Consider the following 16,720-nt stretch of genomic DNA (forward strand, 5'->3'; position numbering starts at 1 on the left):
TTTCTTAGCTGAGCTGTGTCCTTAAATGAATTGCTTGAAAAAAAGCTTAGGATGCAGGAAATAGGATATAATCGTTTGATTACCAATTGCCTGGATTGTGTACAGTAATGGTATTCACTTGCTATTTATCATGTTAGCTACCTTGCACTAAGCAAGTGGTCCAATTGAAATGGAAATCCCCACAGAAGGTGCTGGTGCAATAAAAGGGTGAAACTCTTTGTAAACACTTCCACTTATGTTGGTCTACAAAACATTTAGCAAGCACTTACATTAATTGTATTGCATTGAGAACATCTAGCTGCATGCAGAGATTTGACCTGTGACAGCCAGGCTAATGCTCCATAAGGGTTTCAAGTGAGATACCCTCCCACCTCCCTTCAGGTGTCTTTATTGTTCAATCAGTACGGCAGTTTCTCATTCACAAGCATCCCGCAGCAGAATCTTGCCAGTCTAGTAACTGATGCAGTTATGAACCAACAAATTCCATGTGACTTCTAAAATCAAGGTGCTTATTTGCGTTTAAGAGTCCAAAGCTGTGCCTAACGCAGTGGAAGGAAGCCCGAGCTATTCTTTGATGCTTTCTTCCCTAGCCATTTCCCACTGTCACTGCCACTTCACACAGTTGTCCTCTGCAGTCACACTTAATCGCTTCACTCTGAAATTTGCATGACCTCACAGCTCCCTGCCGTGGCAAGCCCTTACACAGTAGGCTTATTCACTTAACCTACGAGATGCCGGCTCATCAGATCCCCTATGGAGTCTCTGTCTACCACTAGAATTCGGCTTTAATAATAACTTTCTGCTTATGTTCTACTGATTTGTTTTCACAAATGGCAAATTCCCCGCTGGTATAGCTTATTCCATGTTTATAATTTAAATGATACGTGACGTCATTTTCAGCGGGAAGCTTTATTTATGTCTTACAAGACCGCAACCAACTGATACCCCAGAGTGTGAAGTTTACCATAATTCACTAAAGCTTTCACACCGCAATTAAAGTAAAAGTGTTTTATATGAATCCTAAGAAGACCCCAGAGTAATTCTCACTTCTGAAAGGTATCAGAAGGCAAAGCTGTTGTTTTGCAGAAGTTCAAGAGGGATTTCCCACCCCGAAGGGCTTCCAATAGTGCTAATTGCTGCAGATTTGATATGTGAATACTGGGTCACATGACATCAGATATGGAAGGAGAGTGAGGGGGAAATGGCATCGTATAGTCAAGCATTCTGGAACCAGTTTGTGCAGAAGCACTTTGGATGTTTACGTATAAATCTAATGTTGCGCATCCGCTTGGTGTAAAATCAATGATGAAATGGATTGCAGAAATAAACTTGGAAGCAGCAGACAAAACAGCAGTCATCAATTGAATTGGCTTCACTGTTAACCCTTTCGTGTTGAGCAGCACGTTAAACCGCAAGCTGTGATAGAGTGGGGCTAAGTAGTAAATTAGCGAAGGGTAGAGTACATGCCCATTGGGAGTGTTAGCTATAAATGTACGTGCCTGAGAAATTGATTACATGCTCGAGAAGCGTGACATTGTCGCCCAGTGGCCTGGCTTTTTGAGTGACAGCCCAAACTGCCTCTCTCAAGTCAGATTTCCTTAGCTGCAAGTAAGTAAAATGTGTTTGGAAATCAGGCAAGTTTAATTGCTGGTTTCCATGTTCTTGCTGTAAGTAAAACATTAGTGTGTCTCAGTATTTACAGAGAAGCCTGCTTCTTTGACAGAATCATTATACAGTAAAGTAAGAGTTCAGATGTCCTCTGCCTATAGCATTTGCTTGTAATAAAGGGGCACAGTTTACATGAAGATTGTGTTTTCATTGCTTGTCTACATGGACTTCTGCAAATGTACTGGCAACCTCACACAACCCCAAAACAACATTCTGGTATTTGACATGTCTTGCACTGGAGCTGGCCATAGGGTGTGTGGTTCTGTATGCAAGGCTGCTGTTTGAATATCTGATTTCAAGCTCTTGTGGAGCAGGTAACTGAGTTGTTGTATATACTGATAAAACTAGCAGAGTACATTAGTACAACAAATATATATGAATCTAGACACAAGACAAGACACAGCACATTTATATTGTGATTTTCTCCTGGCGGACTCAAAGTGCTTCAGTGCTGCAGCCACTTAGGGAGCGCTCCACGGGTGACCAGGATCATTACGGCAGCAGGGTGGCGCAGTGGTTAGCACTCTTGCCTTGCAGGGCTAGGTCCTCAGTTCGAATCCCAGCCAAGGCACTGCCTGCATGGAGTTTGTATGATCTCTCTATGTCTGCATGGGTTTCCTCTGGGCACCCCGGTTTCTTCCAGCATTTCTAAAGCATACAGATAAGTTAATTGGCTTCCCCCAAAATTGGCCCTGGACTCCGATACATACACTACATGATGCATGCATATACATATGACTAGGTAGGGATTAGATTGTGAGCCCCTCTGAGCAACAGTTAAGCGGTGAGACAATATATACTCTGTAGAGCTCTGTGGAAGATATTGGTGCCTTGCCTAAAGACTCCTTACTGTTATACATACAGGCTTGAGCCTGGATTCGAACCTCAAAGGATCAAATCGGACATCTCCCTCACCAGTATGCTGACATTATAGTGAAATGACAATCTCTTTATTTTAAAGCGGAATATAACCCTGCATTTCAACTTTGCTCTAAAACATTATTTACAGTATATTATATGCAACCAGCATTTTTTTTTTTAATAGACCAGCATTGGAAGGGTTACACAGGGCTTTAAAGTCCCTAGAGATTTCTGCAGACGCATCCGAACTTCAGTTAGATACTTTTTGTTTACAAATATGTATCTTTTAAGTGTTTATTGTGACTCATCTCTCTCACTGAGAAGGAGCTTGGAGGACAGCCAAAGAGTGTGTAACTGTTTATCAATAGATACATCTAACTAAATAGAATGTAACTATCTGAACGTCTGCACGGAACTTAAAACCTCTGTGTTTAACCCTTCCAATGCTGGTCTAGTAAAAAAAAATGCTTTTTGCATATAATATGCTGTAAATAATATTTTAGAGAAAAGTTGAAATGCAGGGTTATATTCCGCTTTAATTCTATTACTTGGACAGTTAACAGAACACCTGACAGTAATTCCTCTACTGACTGAACAATGCAGAACCACAACAATCTTCCCAGTGTAAGCCAGACAAGTCTGATATTTTCCCTGCATGAAAGATGTCACTCCAGGGATCCTGAAACTCTTTGAAACTAGTGGCCCATTTTCCAGTGCAGTATGCTTGGAACTGCTTTGCCTTTCTAGCAATACATTCAGTTGTTTTCTATGCCAGATCTGCCTTGTGCCAAAACAGGCCAGAAAGCTCTAAGAATCTCAGAGGTGCCTATTTACACACACAAAATAGACAACTGGCAGAGGTCCATACTCGAGACACCCACATTTCTGCATCAGCCAAGTAGTGGGGGAGGGTTATACTTTCAGCAAAGTAGAAAATCCCTGCAAGATGTTCTGGTTTCCTATTGCTAATATACTGTATATGCATCCTAAGGTTTTTCCATTTATTTAATTTTTTTCCCCTTTGCATATCCAGCACAACAGGGCTTGTGCCATGTTCAGCAACTCCTACAACGTTTGGTGACCTCCGGGCAGCAAATGGACAAGGTCAGCAGAGGCGTAGGATTACATCAGTGCAACCTCCCACAGGCCTGCAAGAATGGCTCAAGACGTTCCAGGTACTATTTCTTAATCCCTTTCACTTTCCAAGAGCTTTTCCTCAATAACCTCCAGAAATGTGCAGTTGTAAAATATTATTCTTGTTCTATGTGTAAGCAGAGTGTAGCTACTTTTTCTAATCCTCCATGGGAACCATAGAATCTGGTAGTTATGGGCAACACTGCACCTTCTGCTTACCATCACTTGTCACTGCACCATTTCTAACTAGTAATCCCATCATGCACCTATTGGAGAGTGAGATTAGAAAATGATTAACCGAATCTGAAAGTCTTTGCAGGTTGTTCAGTTTTGGCTGTGATACCAAATAACTCCGCATTTTGTAGGATATTCATTTCTGGATTACAGTAACCTTTAATTCTGCAAATAGAGAAAAAATTGCAGGTGGCTCTTTCATTTATAAATGGAAATTATAGTACACATGAAAGAGGTACTACCTTCTAATAGTATCGTGCTACCTCACTAACTGAATGCCTATAGCATTCTGGGAAATATTGAAGACATGTAAGTGCATTCTGGGAAATATTGAAGACATGTAAGTGCATAATTTCTTTCCAGTATCTTTCCCAATGTTCCATACTGTGTTTATTCAGAAGAATGTTAAAGTAGAATTACAATGTGGCATAGCTCACTAATAAAAGCCCATACAGTTGTCATATGCTTTTTATTCCATAGTAATATGACTTGTGTAAAAATCACAATTCTCCTTGTGTCACAATGAGCTAGTGCTAGAAGCAACCAACTTGCATATTATGAGGAAAATAAGTGTGCTGCTTAGAATCATTGTAGCTTACACACAGAAGCTATCTGCAAAATTTGCTTAGCTGTAGCTTCTGGTCGCAGAAATCGAAGAATAATCGTAAAGCTCCTGGGAGGACTTTGTGTGGTGCAGCTTCCTGTTAGCTCAGTGACTTAGAGAACCCGAGGTGGGTTTGAAGAATATTATCTGCATACAGAGGATGGATCTGCCTATACAGCCCAGCCTCTGTTGCTATCCCAAACCCCCCTAACATCCCCCTGCACTCTGCAATCCCTCATAAATCACAGCCACGCTGCTGACAAACAGCTTGTCAGAGCTGGCTGTGTTTATCTCTATAGTGTCAGTCTGCTGCTCTCCCCGCCTCCTGCAGAACTCCGGTCCCCGCCTGCATCCCTTCCCTCCCTGCTGATTGGAGGGAAGGGGTGGGGGCATGGACCGGAGCTATGTAGGAGGCGGGGGAGCAGCTGAGACTGACACTACAGATGTAAACACAGCCTCACAGCATGGCTGTGATTTATGAGGGATTGCAGAGTGCAGGGGGACCTTAGTGGGGTTTGGGATAGCAACAGAGGCTGGGCTGTATAGGCAGATCCAGCCTCACTATGCAGATCACATTCTTTAAACACACCTCGGGTTCTCTTTAAAAGGCTCCAGGTGGAAAATAAAAGCAATCCTATAAAACCTAAGTATGACTGTTTTATTGAAGCAGAGCAAAGATTTTGACTGTAATTCCACTTTAAGAGAAATTGTTCTGCTGAATATGATGTGTATATCCAGAAGGTGGAAGTATTCTCTGCATGCTGGAATGATTCATGTCTAGGGTGGGTTTTTGAATGTGTTTCTTGTTACAAATACATGGCTTTATGGGATTCCCTTGCTCTCTGTAACATAAAAATGCTTTTAGTGATGTGGAATTTATAGATTGCCGGGCCCATCGCTGAATAGGGTCACTTTCCTGCCCTGTCGGAATAGTTGAATGTTTACACGTCCGGGACAGATAAAATTCACAGTACCACTCCCGTTTTGAAACCTGCTGTTATTTCTAGGTTTTATTTTGTTTTTGCTGCATTGCCTATGCTATGCATTACACAATATTTTCTAGAAGATATTGCTTTTAAGCTATAACTCTTTCTCTTCACTGTGTAATTTACACTTTATGCAGTGTAGGCATTTTTGTGAAGGGGTTAACTGGATACACTGTACATTCTCTCTACTTCTGCCTCACTAGTTTCTACATTTAGAATTTGTGCCAGCAGTGCAATACTCCTTTTGTAAACTGAATGAAAGCAAACATTTCTGGACTTTTGACTGAGAGTACATTACAGAATGCCACCGCAGAATCTGCCAACTGCAGAGAAAATGTCATAACACAGGAACAGGTATGAGCACAAGTAAAATAACGCCCCTCTTCCTTCTTCAGTACCCCTCTCCAGTGGAATATGAGCACACAATGGGGTATCAGAGTTCTGTTGTTAAATCAACAGATAATACTTTCTGTAGGGTACTTCTGAATAGAAGTTTTTAGAACATCATGTATTAGAATTTTTAAAAGCCAGGATGAGTTTGCAGCACTGTTCTAAAGGGACCCTTGAATTAAGAAGAATACAGAGGCTGCAATCTTAATTCAGTTTTAAGCAGTGCGGTCTGCATCTGAGATTATGGCTTTAGTTGTTAGTCACACACCTGCAACAAGCATGCATCCAGTGGAGTCAGACCAACGTCAAAGCATCTGATCTGCATTCTCTTTCTAAGCCAGTTATTTAACCCTCCTGGCGGTTAATTGTTCTGCGGCTGCGCGGCCGCGGGAGGTTTTTTTAAGCCTAATTTATTTATTTTTTTATTATGTAGCTAGCCTAGCGCTAGCTACATGATTCCAGCCTCCCTCCCACCCCTCCGATCGCCGCCGGCAATCAAGCCCATCCGGAAATCCCGTTCTAAACAGGATTTCCTTCAGGACTTCCCCCGTCGCCATGGCGACGAACGGAGTGAAGTCATCGACGTCATGACGTCACAGGGAGTCCCGATCCACCCCATAGCACAGCCTGGCGGCGATTGGCCAGGCTGCGCAAGGGGTATGTGGGAGGGGCCTGTATCGCGGTGGGTAGAAGAGTGCTTGCTGCGTGTTCTAAAAAAAAAAAAATATGAAAATCGGCCCAGTAGGGCCTGAGAAATCCTCCGCGGCGGGCTTACCCCGAGCCACCAAGAAGGTTAAAGGACAGCTGTAGCTATGGAGGCTTTCATATTTATTTCCTTTTAAGCAATACCTGTTGCCTGGCTGTACTGCTGATCCTCTGCCTCTAATACTTTCAACCACTAACATGGTCAGATCTGACAATTTTCCTGCATTGTTCAGACACTACAGCGGCCAAATAGATTGTCTGGCTGCTAGGCAACTGGTATTGTTTAATAGAAAATATGGCAGTTTCCATATTCTCTCTTTAGTTGTCCTTTAAATTTTAAGGGGCAGAGCATAGTCACAGAAGTCAGGCAACTGGCATTGGTTTAATTGAGAATGAAAATGACAGCCTCCGTATTCTACTCCTCTCAGGATCTTTTTAAAACTGAGTCCTCTGGTGGTTTTTCTTCAAAACGCTATAAAAGCTAGTGTCTTTAAAACCTGAATTGAAAATAAACTGATGAGATAAACAATTGCAACTGAAGTACTACCCCTAAATCGAACTTTCTTCGAAACCTGTAGTTTAATTTCCTATTTAAATCTTAAATGTACTTTTAAAGACTCCGATACAAGACGATTATAGTTTTGTGTTTGTTTTTTTTTGTTTATATGTTGTTTAATGTTCATCTTGTATACTGTTGAACTTTCCTCTTCTTATTCAGACTTTTTTTTTTTTTTTTTGTAAGCCTCAAAAACTTTTATAAACCTAATTTGTTATCAATGAGAGTTATGCAGGGAAACTGTCATTTAGAGCCCTCCTGCGTTCTTAACCCTTACAGTGTGAATAAAGAAGAAAAAATGAATGCAACCTAGTACACGTGTACATGCACATGTTCATCTCTTCATGTGACATGTCACATAAAGACGACCCTTTAAAATAGTTTCGAGAGAGAACCATAGTTTATAGTGTTAAAAAAATGTATCTGTAATTCTAAGTCCAGACAGCAGTAGATGGTTTTGATGGGTATACACTTGTACAGGGTGCTGTGGTGGGTCATGGTGGATTTTAAATTGCAGACCATGAAAAATTACCATTGAAAACCGTTGTATGAGGTGGCTAAATCCCCTCATGTCCACTGACAGCAATAGAGACAGACAATGAGAGGTTTTGAGTATAGCAAAATGCTTGCAGTTTACTGCTTTCATAACTGTGTGACCACAGTCTAAAGTGTTCATCCAGTGTCATAAATGGGGTAGTACAAGTTTCAGTAAATATCATAGTTTGTTATATTGTGTCATGATGTTTATTAGATTCTACATTTGTCACGAAAAACAGCCTGTCCTGTATTGCGCTGCCTGGGCCTAACTTCCAACTCTTGTGATCTGTTGCACGGTGTAACACTTTCAAGTGTACATGCGTAACTACAACATAGCACATGAGAAAGTCTAGCTGAGATGATCCGCCGGTTTACATTAGGGTTAAAGGAAATGTATGTTATGAATCTAAGTGGCACTAAAAAGTTGATTTACTATTATAAACACTGAAATTATTTTTGTAGCTAAACTAGCTGACATGACTAGTAAACATTTGTAAGCAAGAGTGTTGCTTTACTGCAGCAGTGAGTGAGTTTTAAGGTCCGTACACACGCCGGACTTTAGGCAACGACGGGTCCGTCGTTGCCTCCCGCTGGGTGGGCGTGCCAGCGACAGTCCGGCGTGTGTACGCTCTGTCGTCAGACTGATACGGCTGTTTCTGAGCGATCCGCCCGGCGGATCGCTCAGAAACAGCCGTATCAGTCTGACGACAGAGCGTACACACGCCGGACTGTCGCTGGCACGCCCACCCAGCGGGAGGCAACGACGGACCCGTCGTTGCCTAAAGTCCGGCGTGTGTACGGACCTTTAAACTTTACAAATGATTCTTAACTTGGTGACTGATAACAAGCCCTCCTGGTCTCCTTGAGGGCTCTTTTCCACTATGGAATGCGATCGCGATCGCAATCGCGTTTCAATTTCCACCATGCGATTGCGATTGAGCTACTATACTCATTATAGTCCAGCTCAATCGCATAAAAAACGCGGCAGGACGACGATTGCGCTTTGACCAAAATCGCATCGCAATCGGATCGCACTAATGGAAATTGCTGCTGCAGTTTCCATTAGTTTAATGTACCTTGCGATTTGCGATCAGAAGCAAATCGCAGGCTAGTGGAAAAAGGCCCTGAGAGACTCTCATCTTTTGTACACTCCAGTAAGGCCTGGAACACACAAGGAGATCTGCAGCTAACTTTTTGGCTTTTCCATAGTCTTTCCTCCCCCCCCGACCATTCTTAAATCCTACGTAATAGCAGTAGTTTAGCTTGAATTTCTAGAGCTACACTACAGTTAAGAAAAGTGCAAAACCATACCTAATTTGCTGCAGATTAAGAAGTGCTTAATAGCATTTCAACAGATTGTACAGCAGTGTAGGTTAGGCATGATTTGTGAAGGGCTCCTCCCCCCCTGTGGAATGCCTCACTCAGAGCCTGATGGTATCAATACAGTAGATGTATTGGTTACCTCGGCAACACCAATTTCACTCAAACACACTGCACTGTCTGAAAAACCTTCCTAGATCCTCTTATTTTACACCAGTTTTAGTAGGAACCTGCACTATCTACCGTAGTTATTTCTTAAGATGTCTGAGACAGTTACCAATATTTTGTCTGACACTCTTGATAACTGTCCCCCTGTGAGTAGAAGAATTTACTCCCAATTAACAGCCAATCACATGAACAGATCATTGAATTGATCGTAAACATGAGCTTTCTCTGATGTTCTCTAGAAAACCTTGTTACACTTCATACAGTGATTGTTCTAAAGCCTCGTCTACACGAGGCGATCTGGCGGCTCGATTAGCCACCGGATCACCTCTTCCGCATCCCTGCGCGTACCCGCCGCGTCGCCACTTGCCCGCGTCGGATTCGATCCCCCGCCGGCGCCGCTTATCTTCCGCTCGATTCCCTGCCATTATCCCCCACGTGGGGAACGCGCTGATGCGGCTCGATTGATAAGATCCGTCAGGTCGGATTTCGCCACCACCGATTTCCTGCTCGTTCCCCACGAGGGGACAATGGCAGGGAATCGAGCGGGGGATCGAATCCGACGCACGTATGGGCGAGCGGGGACGCGACGGGTAGCGCGGAAGAGGCGATCCGCCGGCTAATCCAGCCGCCGGATCGCCTCGTGTAGACAAGGCTTAAATTCTGTGGAAATGTCAGTAATCCTGCATATTGCACATAGAAGGTACAGTTGGAAGTACTTGCACATTTGCATTAATACAGCGTAAAGTTGAATATATTTGGACTTGCTTCTTGGGCTTGCATTACATTGAATGCCACCCTAAAAAAAAATTAAACATTTTGTTCACTTTGCGTTGCGTTATGTGCACATTATAATACAATGCAGCACCCATTGTCAACCAATCCTAAAGTGGGGATACAAACGGGGGTGAGGAATACAGGCGGTATCCCAAGAGCTAGGCTAAAATGGGGCGTACATGATGGCATTTTTAATAATTTAGACTCTACTTATGATAAACACTTTGAATATAACAAAAATATATATGAAAATAAAAGGAGACCCCCTTCTGTCAGTGGTCATTCATATTATCGATTAACTATTGGCAGGGAAGATTCAGTAGGCATGAGTATGAGGGACCACATGCAGGAGCAGCACAAGAGCAAGGCGCTATAGCAGTGTTTTGCGCTGAACAGTACAAAGCTTGCGCCCGCTGGGATCAGAAGTAATATCTAATAAACTAATATCCAAGGTGTAAAATGACTTCAGGTAGATATTGATTGTTTACCACATCTAATAAGTGTATGCCCAGCATGATGGAACAAGCCACAGTGGGCCACTGTAAATCACATCCATTTAATGATATTGCTGCAATAACCTGTAGGAGTTCTAAAAACATTTGGTGGGCAAGACCATCAAACACGAGGTTGTAGAGACCTGTCTAAGGAAGGCGGCTCTGAACATCTACAGCTCGAAGGCAAAAGCAGAGATAAGTCAGTGATCCACGTCATCCGGGTGTTTTCCAGTCATGTTACCATCAAGGATGCGTTCTTTTATCTATGATAATTGCTTCCCTTCTGGGAAAATAAGAGGCTTTCAGCAGTAGAACAGCAAATGGGAAGCTATGAAGGAGATGAATGGTTTGAGTTATCAAGCCCCAACATGTTATCTGAGCTGAGGGGTGTGCAGGTAATTATCTAAAGCATCTGGGCTATGTGCCAGGTGTTCCTCCATTCTATTACAGAGAAGGATCCTACCACCATTCACCACAATACTAGTGTTTTTATTTGTGCGATTCTCCCTCAACAGTTGCTCTGTTTGAAGAGCCATGAGCTGCCCTTCTTCCCAGTTCCCTCAGCCTCAAGCTGTAATTACTAGTTCCCATTCATTCCGGTCATTTGGTAGGGCTGTGGTATGCAAATTTACATTTCATCACATAATCAGGCACTGCTTTTGGGGATTAATGGGCATTCACGCTCCAAACAGGGACGGCGTTCCCATGAAAATACAGTAGCAGGAAAAAATCATTCCATTGTCTCGATGCTTATTCAGAGCAGAGTATGGCCAGGCTCTCAGATGTGAACCAATGTCCTGCAGCTTGAATAATGGAATGTCTCTTGACAAGGAAAATCCTCCATAAATGGACATTAATAGGATATATCTTAGTGTGAAGTAAGGATTTTATTCAGTCCAGTAACTAAATCTTCAGACTTTGGATTTGTAAAAGACCAGTACTTTAGTGTACCTCTGTTTCCAGAGTGCGATTTATCTTTATATCACCACAACGCCCTGGAGGGTGTGCACAGCTTTCAGCAATTGTATTGTCTGTCTGCATCCATCAAGCAGGCAGTTGTCTCTTCTGAGCTCTAGGCTGGATTGGAGATCCTCTTCCATGACTCACTGGGTCTGGAGCCTAGTTTTTGGATATTGCATAATTAAGTCCAGATAACTATTGTTTAGCAAATCTGATCTTAAAGGAAACTTTAAGATGAGAGGGATATGGAGGCTGCCATATTTATTTCCTTTTAAAGAATACCAGCGCTGTGGCGTCGGTACACAAATCATCCGACTCCTCAGTTTATTACGCCACCGACTCCAGGTACCCAAAATTGCTTTGACTCCGGACTCCACAGCCCTGGTTACCTGGCGTCCTGCTGATCTTTCTGGCATCAGTAGTATCGGTACATTTTTGGTACATATGCAGTAGTTCTGCGGAAAACTGAATTTACAAAGAAAATAAAACAGTTTTTGTATTTGGTAATTGATAAATATTTATCGCCTTTAAAATAAAAATAAAAAAACTGCTTTTATATCTTTAAAAAGAAAAACACTTAATTTAATCAAAAAATTAAGCGTCTTTGACTATCATCAGAGATATGCAAATTTTCACGTTTGCCAAAGTGCTTCCCAAACTTTGAACATATATTACCAGACTCAGAGCAGGAGGTTTACGGCTTACATCTAGCTGTCGGGTCAGAGACAAAAGAAGGAGCCGTTTGAAAGTATCTCTCTCGATATTGGCTAGAAATGGAAAATCTCGATTGGGGGTCGGGTAGGAGTGCACTGTTACCTCATCCAAACAATTTCGATTTCTTACTGAACTATACGTGCTGTTTTTTGCCATGTGTGTGAAAGAGCCCTAGACGCAGCAGCAAGTGAAGGGCTGTTTCACACTTGGGCAGTTTTCAGCGTTTTGCTGATCGCTGGCCATCAGCAAAGCGCTGTAGCCTATCCCTCTGGGATCATTTTCACTGTAGCATTGGCGAAAACGTGCTGCTTGCAGTGCTTTGGGGAACGTTTGGGAAGTGATTTTCATTCTGTTAAATGGGAATCTTCACGTAAATTGCTGCAAAAATCGCGGGTGCGATTAGCAGTTTGCGTTCATAGTGTGAACTGGCCCTCAGATGCTATTTTCCTAATTGGAAACCAGATAGCAGTAGTCATGTGACAAAGGTCATAACCCTTTTATCTCTATATTCAGAACTAAAATAAAATTGCTGGTATCCCACTCTTTTAGTTACATATTACATGCAGGCTGAGCATGGCTTGTAGTCTGGCTATAAAAACAGGTTGTGAATAAAACATAATCAGCAGCTGGGCTGCAATAGACCTATTTGGTGCTGGCTGTAGTCATATGGATAAATGCACTCTTACTGATGGGAATTACATTTTCTTCTTTACATTGTGTACCATGCAGAGAACTGTGACACTTATACACTGACCTATCTGACCAATAGTTCAAGCAGTTTCAGTTGTTTTCTGTGTTCAACAGTCTCTCCTAATGCTGCTAATCCCTTAGCAGCATCCGGTGCTCCTTTTTTATAACTTCCTACTTGGCTATGAACCTGCATGCTCCAAGCCTTGTCTGTGCAACAAATAGGTTTTTGTTTTATCTTTTACCTTTATATTCGCCGAGCCATGAAACCGTACCTAAGCCGGCTTGCCCTTTCCTATTCTTTATGTTCCTCTCCTTTTGAATCCGTGTTTGCATAACAAATTAAAATCCTTTGATGAGCGGAACTCAGAGGAAATAAAGCACATGGCGCAGATGTGGAACATTCAGTTATTAATGTTTGGGTGCCCATTAGCTTTGTTGTGCTGGGAGATCTCAGTCTGTGCTGCTGAGCTTCATTGTATTCTCTATGCAAGGCCTTCCCTTTTCTGATTGCCAGCAAAAAGATTACTTATTAATTTACTTTGTTCTTGCTAGGTCACTGCTTAAAGGCTTTCATTAAAGCTGTTCTCTGGGCAGACATCTAAAGATGTTGAAGGTTTTTTTTTTTTTTTTTTTTTTTTTTTTTAGTTTTTTTTATTTCCCATCTTGCAACCATCTTGTTGACAAGTGAAATATTATCAAGTTTACCTGTCAGAAAATCACCTGTAAATTCGTGGTCTCCCCGCTTATGCTTTGCACACCCAGAAATAGCACAAATGAGGCTGCTTAGTGGGATTTTGCTCCCCCCCCCCCCTTTCATATCAGTGTTAATTACCCAGAAAGCTCATGGTGAACCAAAATTCCTAGGCGTGTTTAAGGGGCTACAAAGGACCAAAAAGCCCTCTTACTAAAATGTTATGCAAAACAAAAGCTTGCCTTCCTAAAACAGGCGTTTGCGATTATTCAGATTGAAGTGAGCATATGTCTCCCACAATGCTTCACTGCTGAATATGCAAATCATTCATTCTTTGTTGTCCATGTAAGCTAGCCACACCTCCAGAACCGCTGGAATGCAATGATGTATCAGTTTAATTTGTACAGAGCCTCAATAATCCAACATGCATACAGATTGTTTTGAATTGGTTAATCCTCATCAGTGCATTGCAATGTGGCTTAATGGGGTAGTAGGACTTGAAGCACCCAGAGTTAGATTACCCAGAAAGCTCATGGTGAACCAGAACTCCTAGGAGTGTGTAAGGGGCTACAAAGGATCAAAAGCCCTCTTACTAAAATGCTCATATCTGAGAAGGAGGTGGGGGGCTACTGTTGATTTGCATCAGTTTACTTGTGTTGTGCTTGTTGTTAGGCTGGGTCTGAATGAAGCTAAAACGAATCTATTGAGAGAAGTAGATAAAGCCTATGTGGCTACAGATCCTGCTGGTTTCTTAGTAACAGGCACAATTCCATTATCTGCACAGACAATCTAACCATGCCTTCAGGTCTAATATTGCTGTAAGAAAAAACATTTGTCTGAAACTGCTTTAAAAAAACCAAACCAATTTTTTAACATTTAGGCCTAGTTCACAGTGGTCAGTTGCATTGCAGAATAATTCTGAATGTCAATTCGATGCCCATACAATTCGATTGGCCTGTTCACAGTACTGCATTGCAACGGATCGCGTTATTCTAACTTGCTGCATGCAGGCTTTGTATTAAAGTCTATGTCCAGTCTCCATTGCAGTTCACACTCATTAAAACACATGTTGGGCAACTGACTACTGTGAATCCAGCCTTTGGGTAGATCAGGAAGCTTTAAACTATCCTTCGGGTTTTTATTGCTGTGGTTATCCTTATCAGAAACATAGGTATGGTTCCTTTCCTTATAAGCAAAAATGATCTCTGCAATGTGGCCACAATATAAAGAAAGCAGCTGGAGAGCATACTGGTTAAAGAGGCTTTAAAGTCTTAAATACTGATGGTGTGCATGGCATTCTTGTAAAAAGCTATACTGACTTCCGCTATGCTTTCAGTATAAATCAAGCTTGGAGACCCCCTCTGCTATGACTTCTAGTGGGTAGCCTTCCACCAGATCACTCTATGGCTCAGCAGAAGATGACTTTTTTTTTTTAGCAAACATTGCACCTTGACTTAAATCAAAACATGTTGCCGTATATTTTCAGGATTATGACACGGTGTCTGTTTTGGCCAGGAAGTTCCTCCAACCTGAAAAGCATGTAAAAGAAGCAATAAATTATGTGACTATGGGTCATCCATTCAAGAGAGCATGTAGAACCTGAGTGCTGTGCGCACTTTTGCTCCCAGGTGAACTAAGCCTGTTGTTCTTCATACAAATATGAATACACAAAAAACAGGTCAGCACATAAGTACTGTATGGCTGCCACCGACTCCTAATGATTTTGGAGCCAAGAACAATAGATAATTTATTCTTCATGTCTGGTTTATAAAAACCACAAATTTGCATACTGGCTCTGCCAACTTCAGAAACTGAGTCACAATTAAGTTGAGATATTTTTCCTGGTTGGACAAGAAGCTGTTTCTGTCTATACACGTTGGTTCCCTGCAGACACCATCTGAGTGTTGTTAGAGAAGTTGGAATGTTTAAAAAAAAAAACCTTGTCCTCACCAACAAGTTAATGTCAGTGGTGTCTGTGCACATTCCCTCCCTACCCCCAATATGGTAAATTTGAATGTTTTGCCAAGCTGCTGGTTTGTGTTTATACAGCCACTGGTGGAGCAGGATCCAAGGGCCATTCCAACATTCCAGCACATGCAGTCACATTTTGCAGTATATGTCAGTTGTCATGGTCTATCACAATTGCAAATCAACAGTCTTTAGTTTTTCTGTGAAGTCTCTCAGTTGCAAATGTTTTAACATATCTTACTGAATCACAACTAACTAGACATGATGAATTCATTCTGTATAAACTCTCTTTAGGGATCAGTTTTAAGTTACTGATCTCTAATTCGCTGCTTGCAGTCTTAATATCACTTCACTTCCTGTGTGGGGTAAAGCAAGAGGCAGACGTAAGATGTGGTCACATGGCCATGTCCAGGCGGATAATTAAATACAGATCACATGGTACTCCATGAAATGTCCTATAGAATTAAAGTAGTAGCAATAGGTCATACATACTAGGGTCTAAGCTTCTCCAGTATCCTGCACCAGTGACCTAGTTGCTGGTAATAGATGTAACCTGTTTAGAAACCGTTCCTAAAAGCAGTATGTAGCTGCATTCACTTTTTTTTTAATTGCTTATAGCGAGTCAAACCACAAATCATTATGAATCACTAGCCTTAACCTTTTTTTTTTTTTTTTTTTTTTTTTTAACCATAACACACTACTATGACTACTTTTACTTTAGTCTCGGTTCAGACCAAAAACATGCCCAGTTTGGTGCGTCTTTGGTAAAGCAGCAACGGACATGCAAAAGGATCCGCAGTTAAAAATAGCTTGTGCTTCCACTTGCTATTTTTAATGGATCCATTTGCTGCATTACAGTAAATAGAATGTAAAGTCCTGTCCTGCTGCATTGTTGCCGGTTAGCAGATGCAATTTCCATAGAAACCTATGAGGGGAAACTCCTACGCACCAGATGTGAATGGGACGAGAGAGTAGAGCGGACACTGAACGGGCTGTTCTGATCCTTTGCAAGTGGGAACCAAGATGGACTGTAATTAGACATGGTTGAAGCATATTCTCTAGCTTAGGCCATGCACCCTTCAACCTCGCATCTACATTTACTCCTCACTAAATAACCTAATCACGCACTGCCTATACATATACTGTATACTTCCACCACCTCTTCTTTCCACCCCATTCCTTTGGACTATAAGCTCGCAAGGGCAGAGCTCTCACCCTTTTGTGTCTTGGAATGTTATTTTAATTGCTTGCACTCTGTTATACATT

At 41.9% G+C, this 16,720-nt stretch overlaps 1 protein-coding gene across 6 annotated transcripts in view; it reads left to right on the top strand.

The window, feature by feature from the left end:
• Window positions 1-16,720, top strand: part of FBXW7 (F-box and WD repeat domain containing 7) — a 312,068-nt gene that overhangs the window by 244,498 nt on the left and 50,850 nt on the right. For all 6 annotated transcript variants that reach the window (XM_068278997.1, XM_068279003.1, XM_068279011.1 and 3 more), the window contains one exon: window positions 3,563-3,704. In XM_068278997.1, the coding sequence (XP_068135098.1) occupies window positions 3,563-3,704 (142 nt within the window). The remainder of the gene's footprint in view (window positions 1-3,562; window positions 3,705-16,720) is intronic.

This window comes from Hyperolius riggenbachi, chromosome 1 (genome assembly GCF_040937935.1).
Source record: "Hyperolius riggenbachi isolate aHypRig1 chromosome 1, aHypRig1.pri, whole genome shotgun sequence".
Taxonomy (NCBI): Eukaryota; Metazoa; Chordata; class Amphibia; order Anura; family Hyperoliidae; genus Hyperolius; species Hyperolius riggenbachi.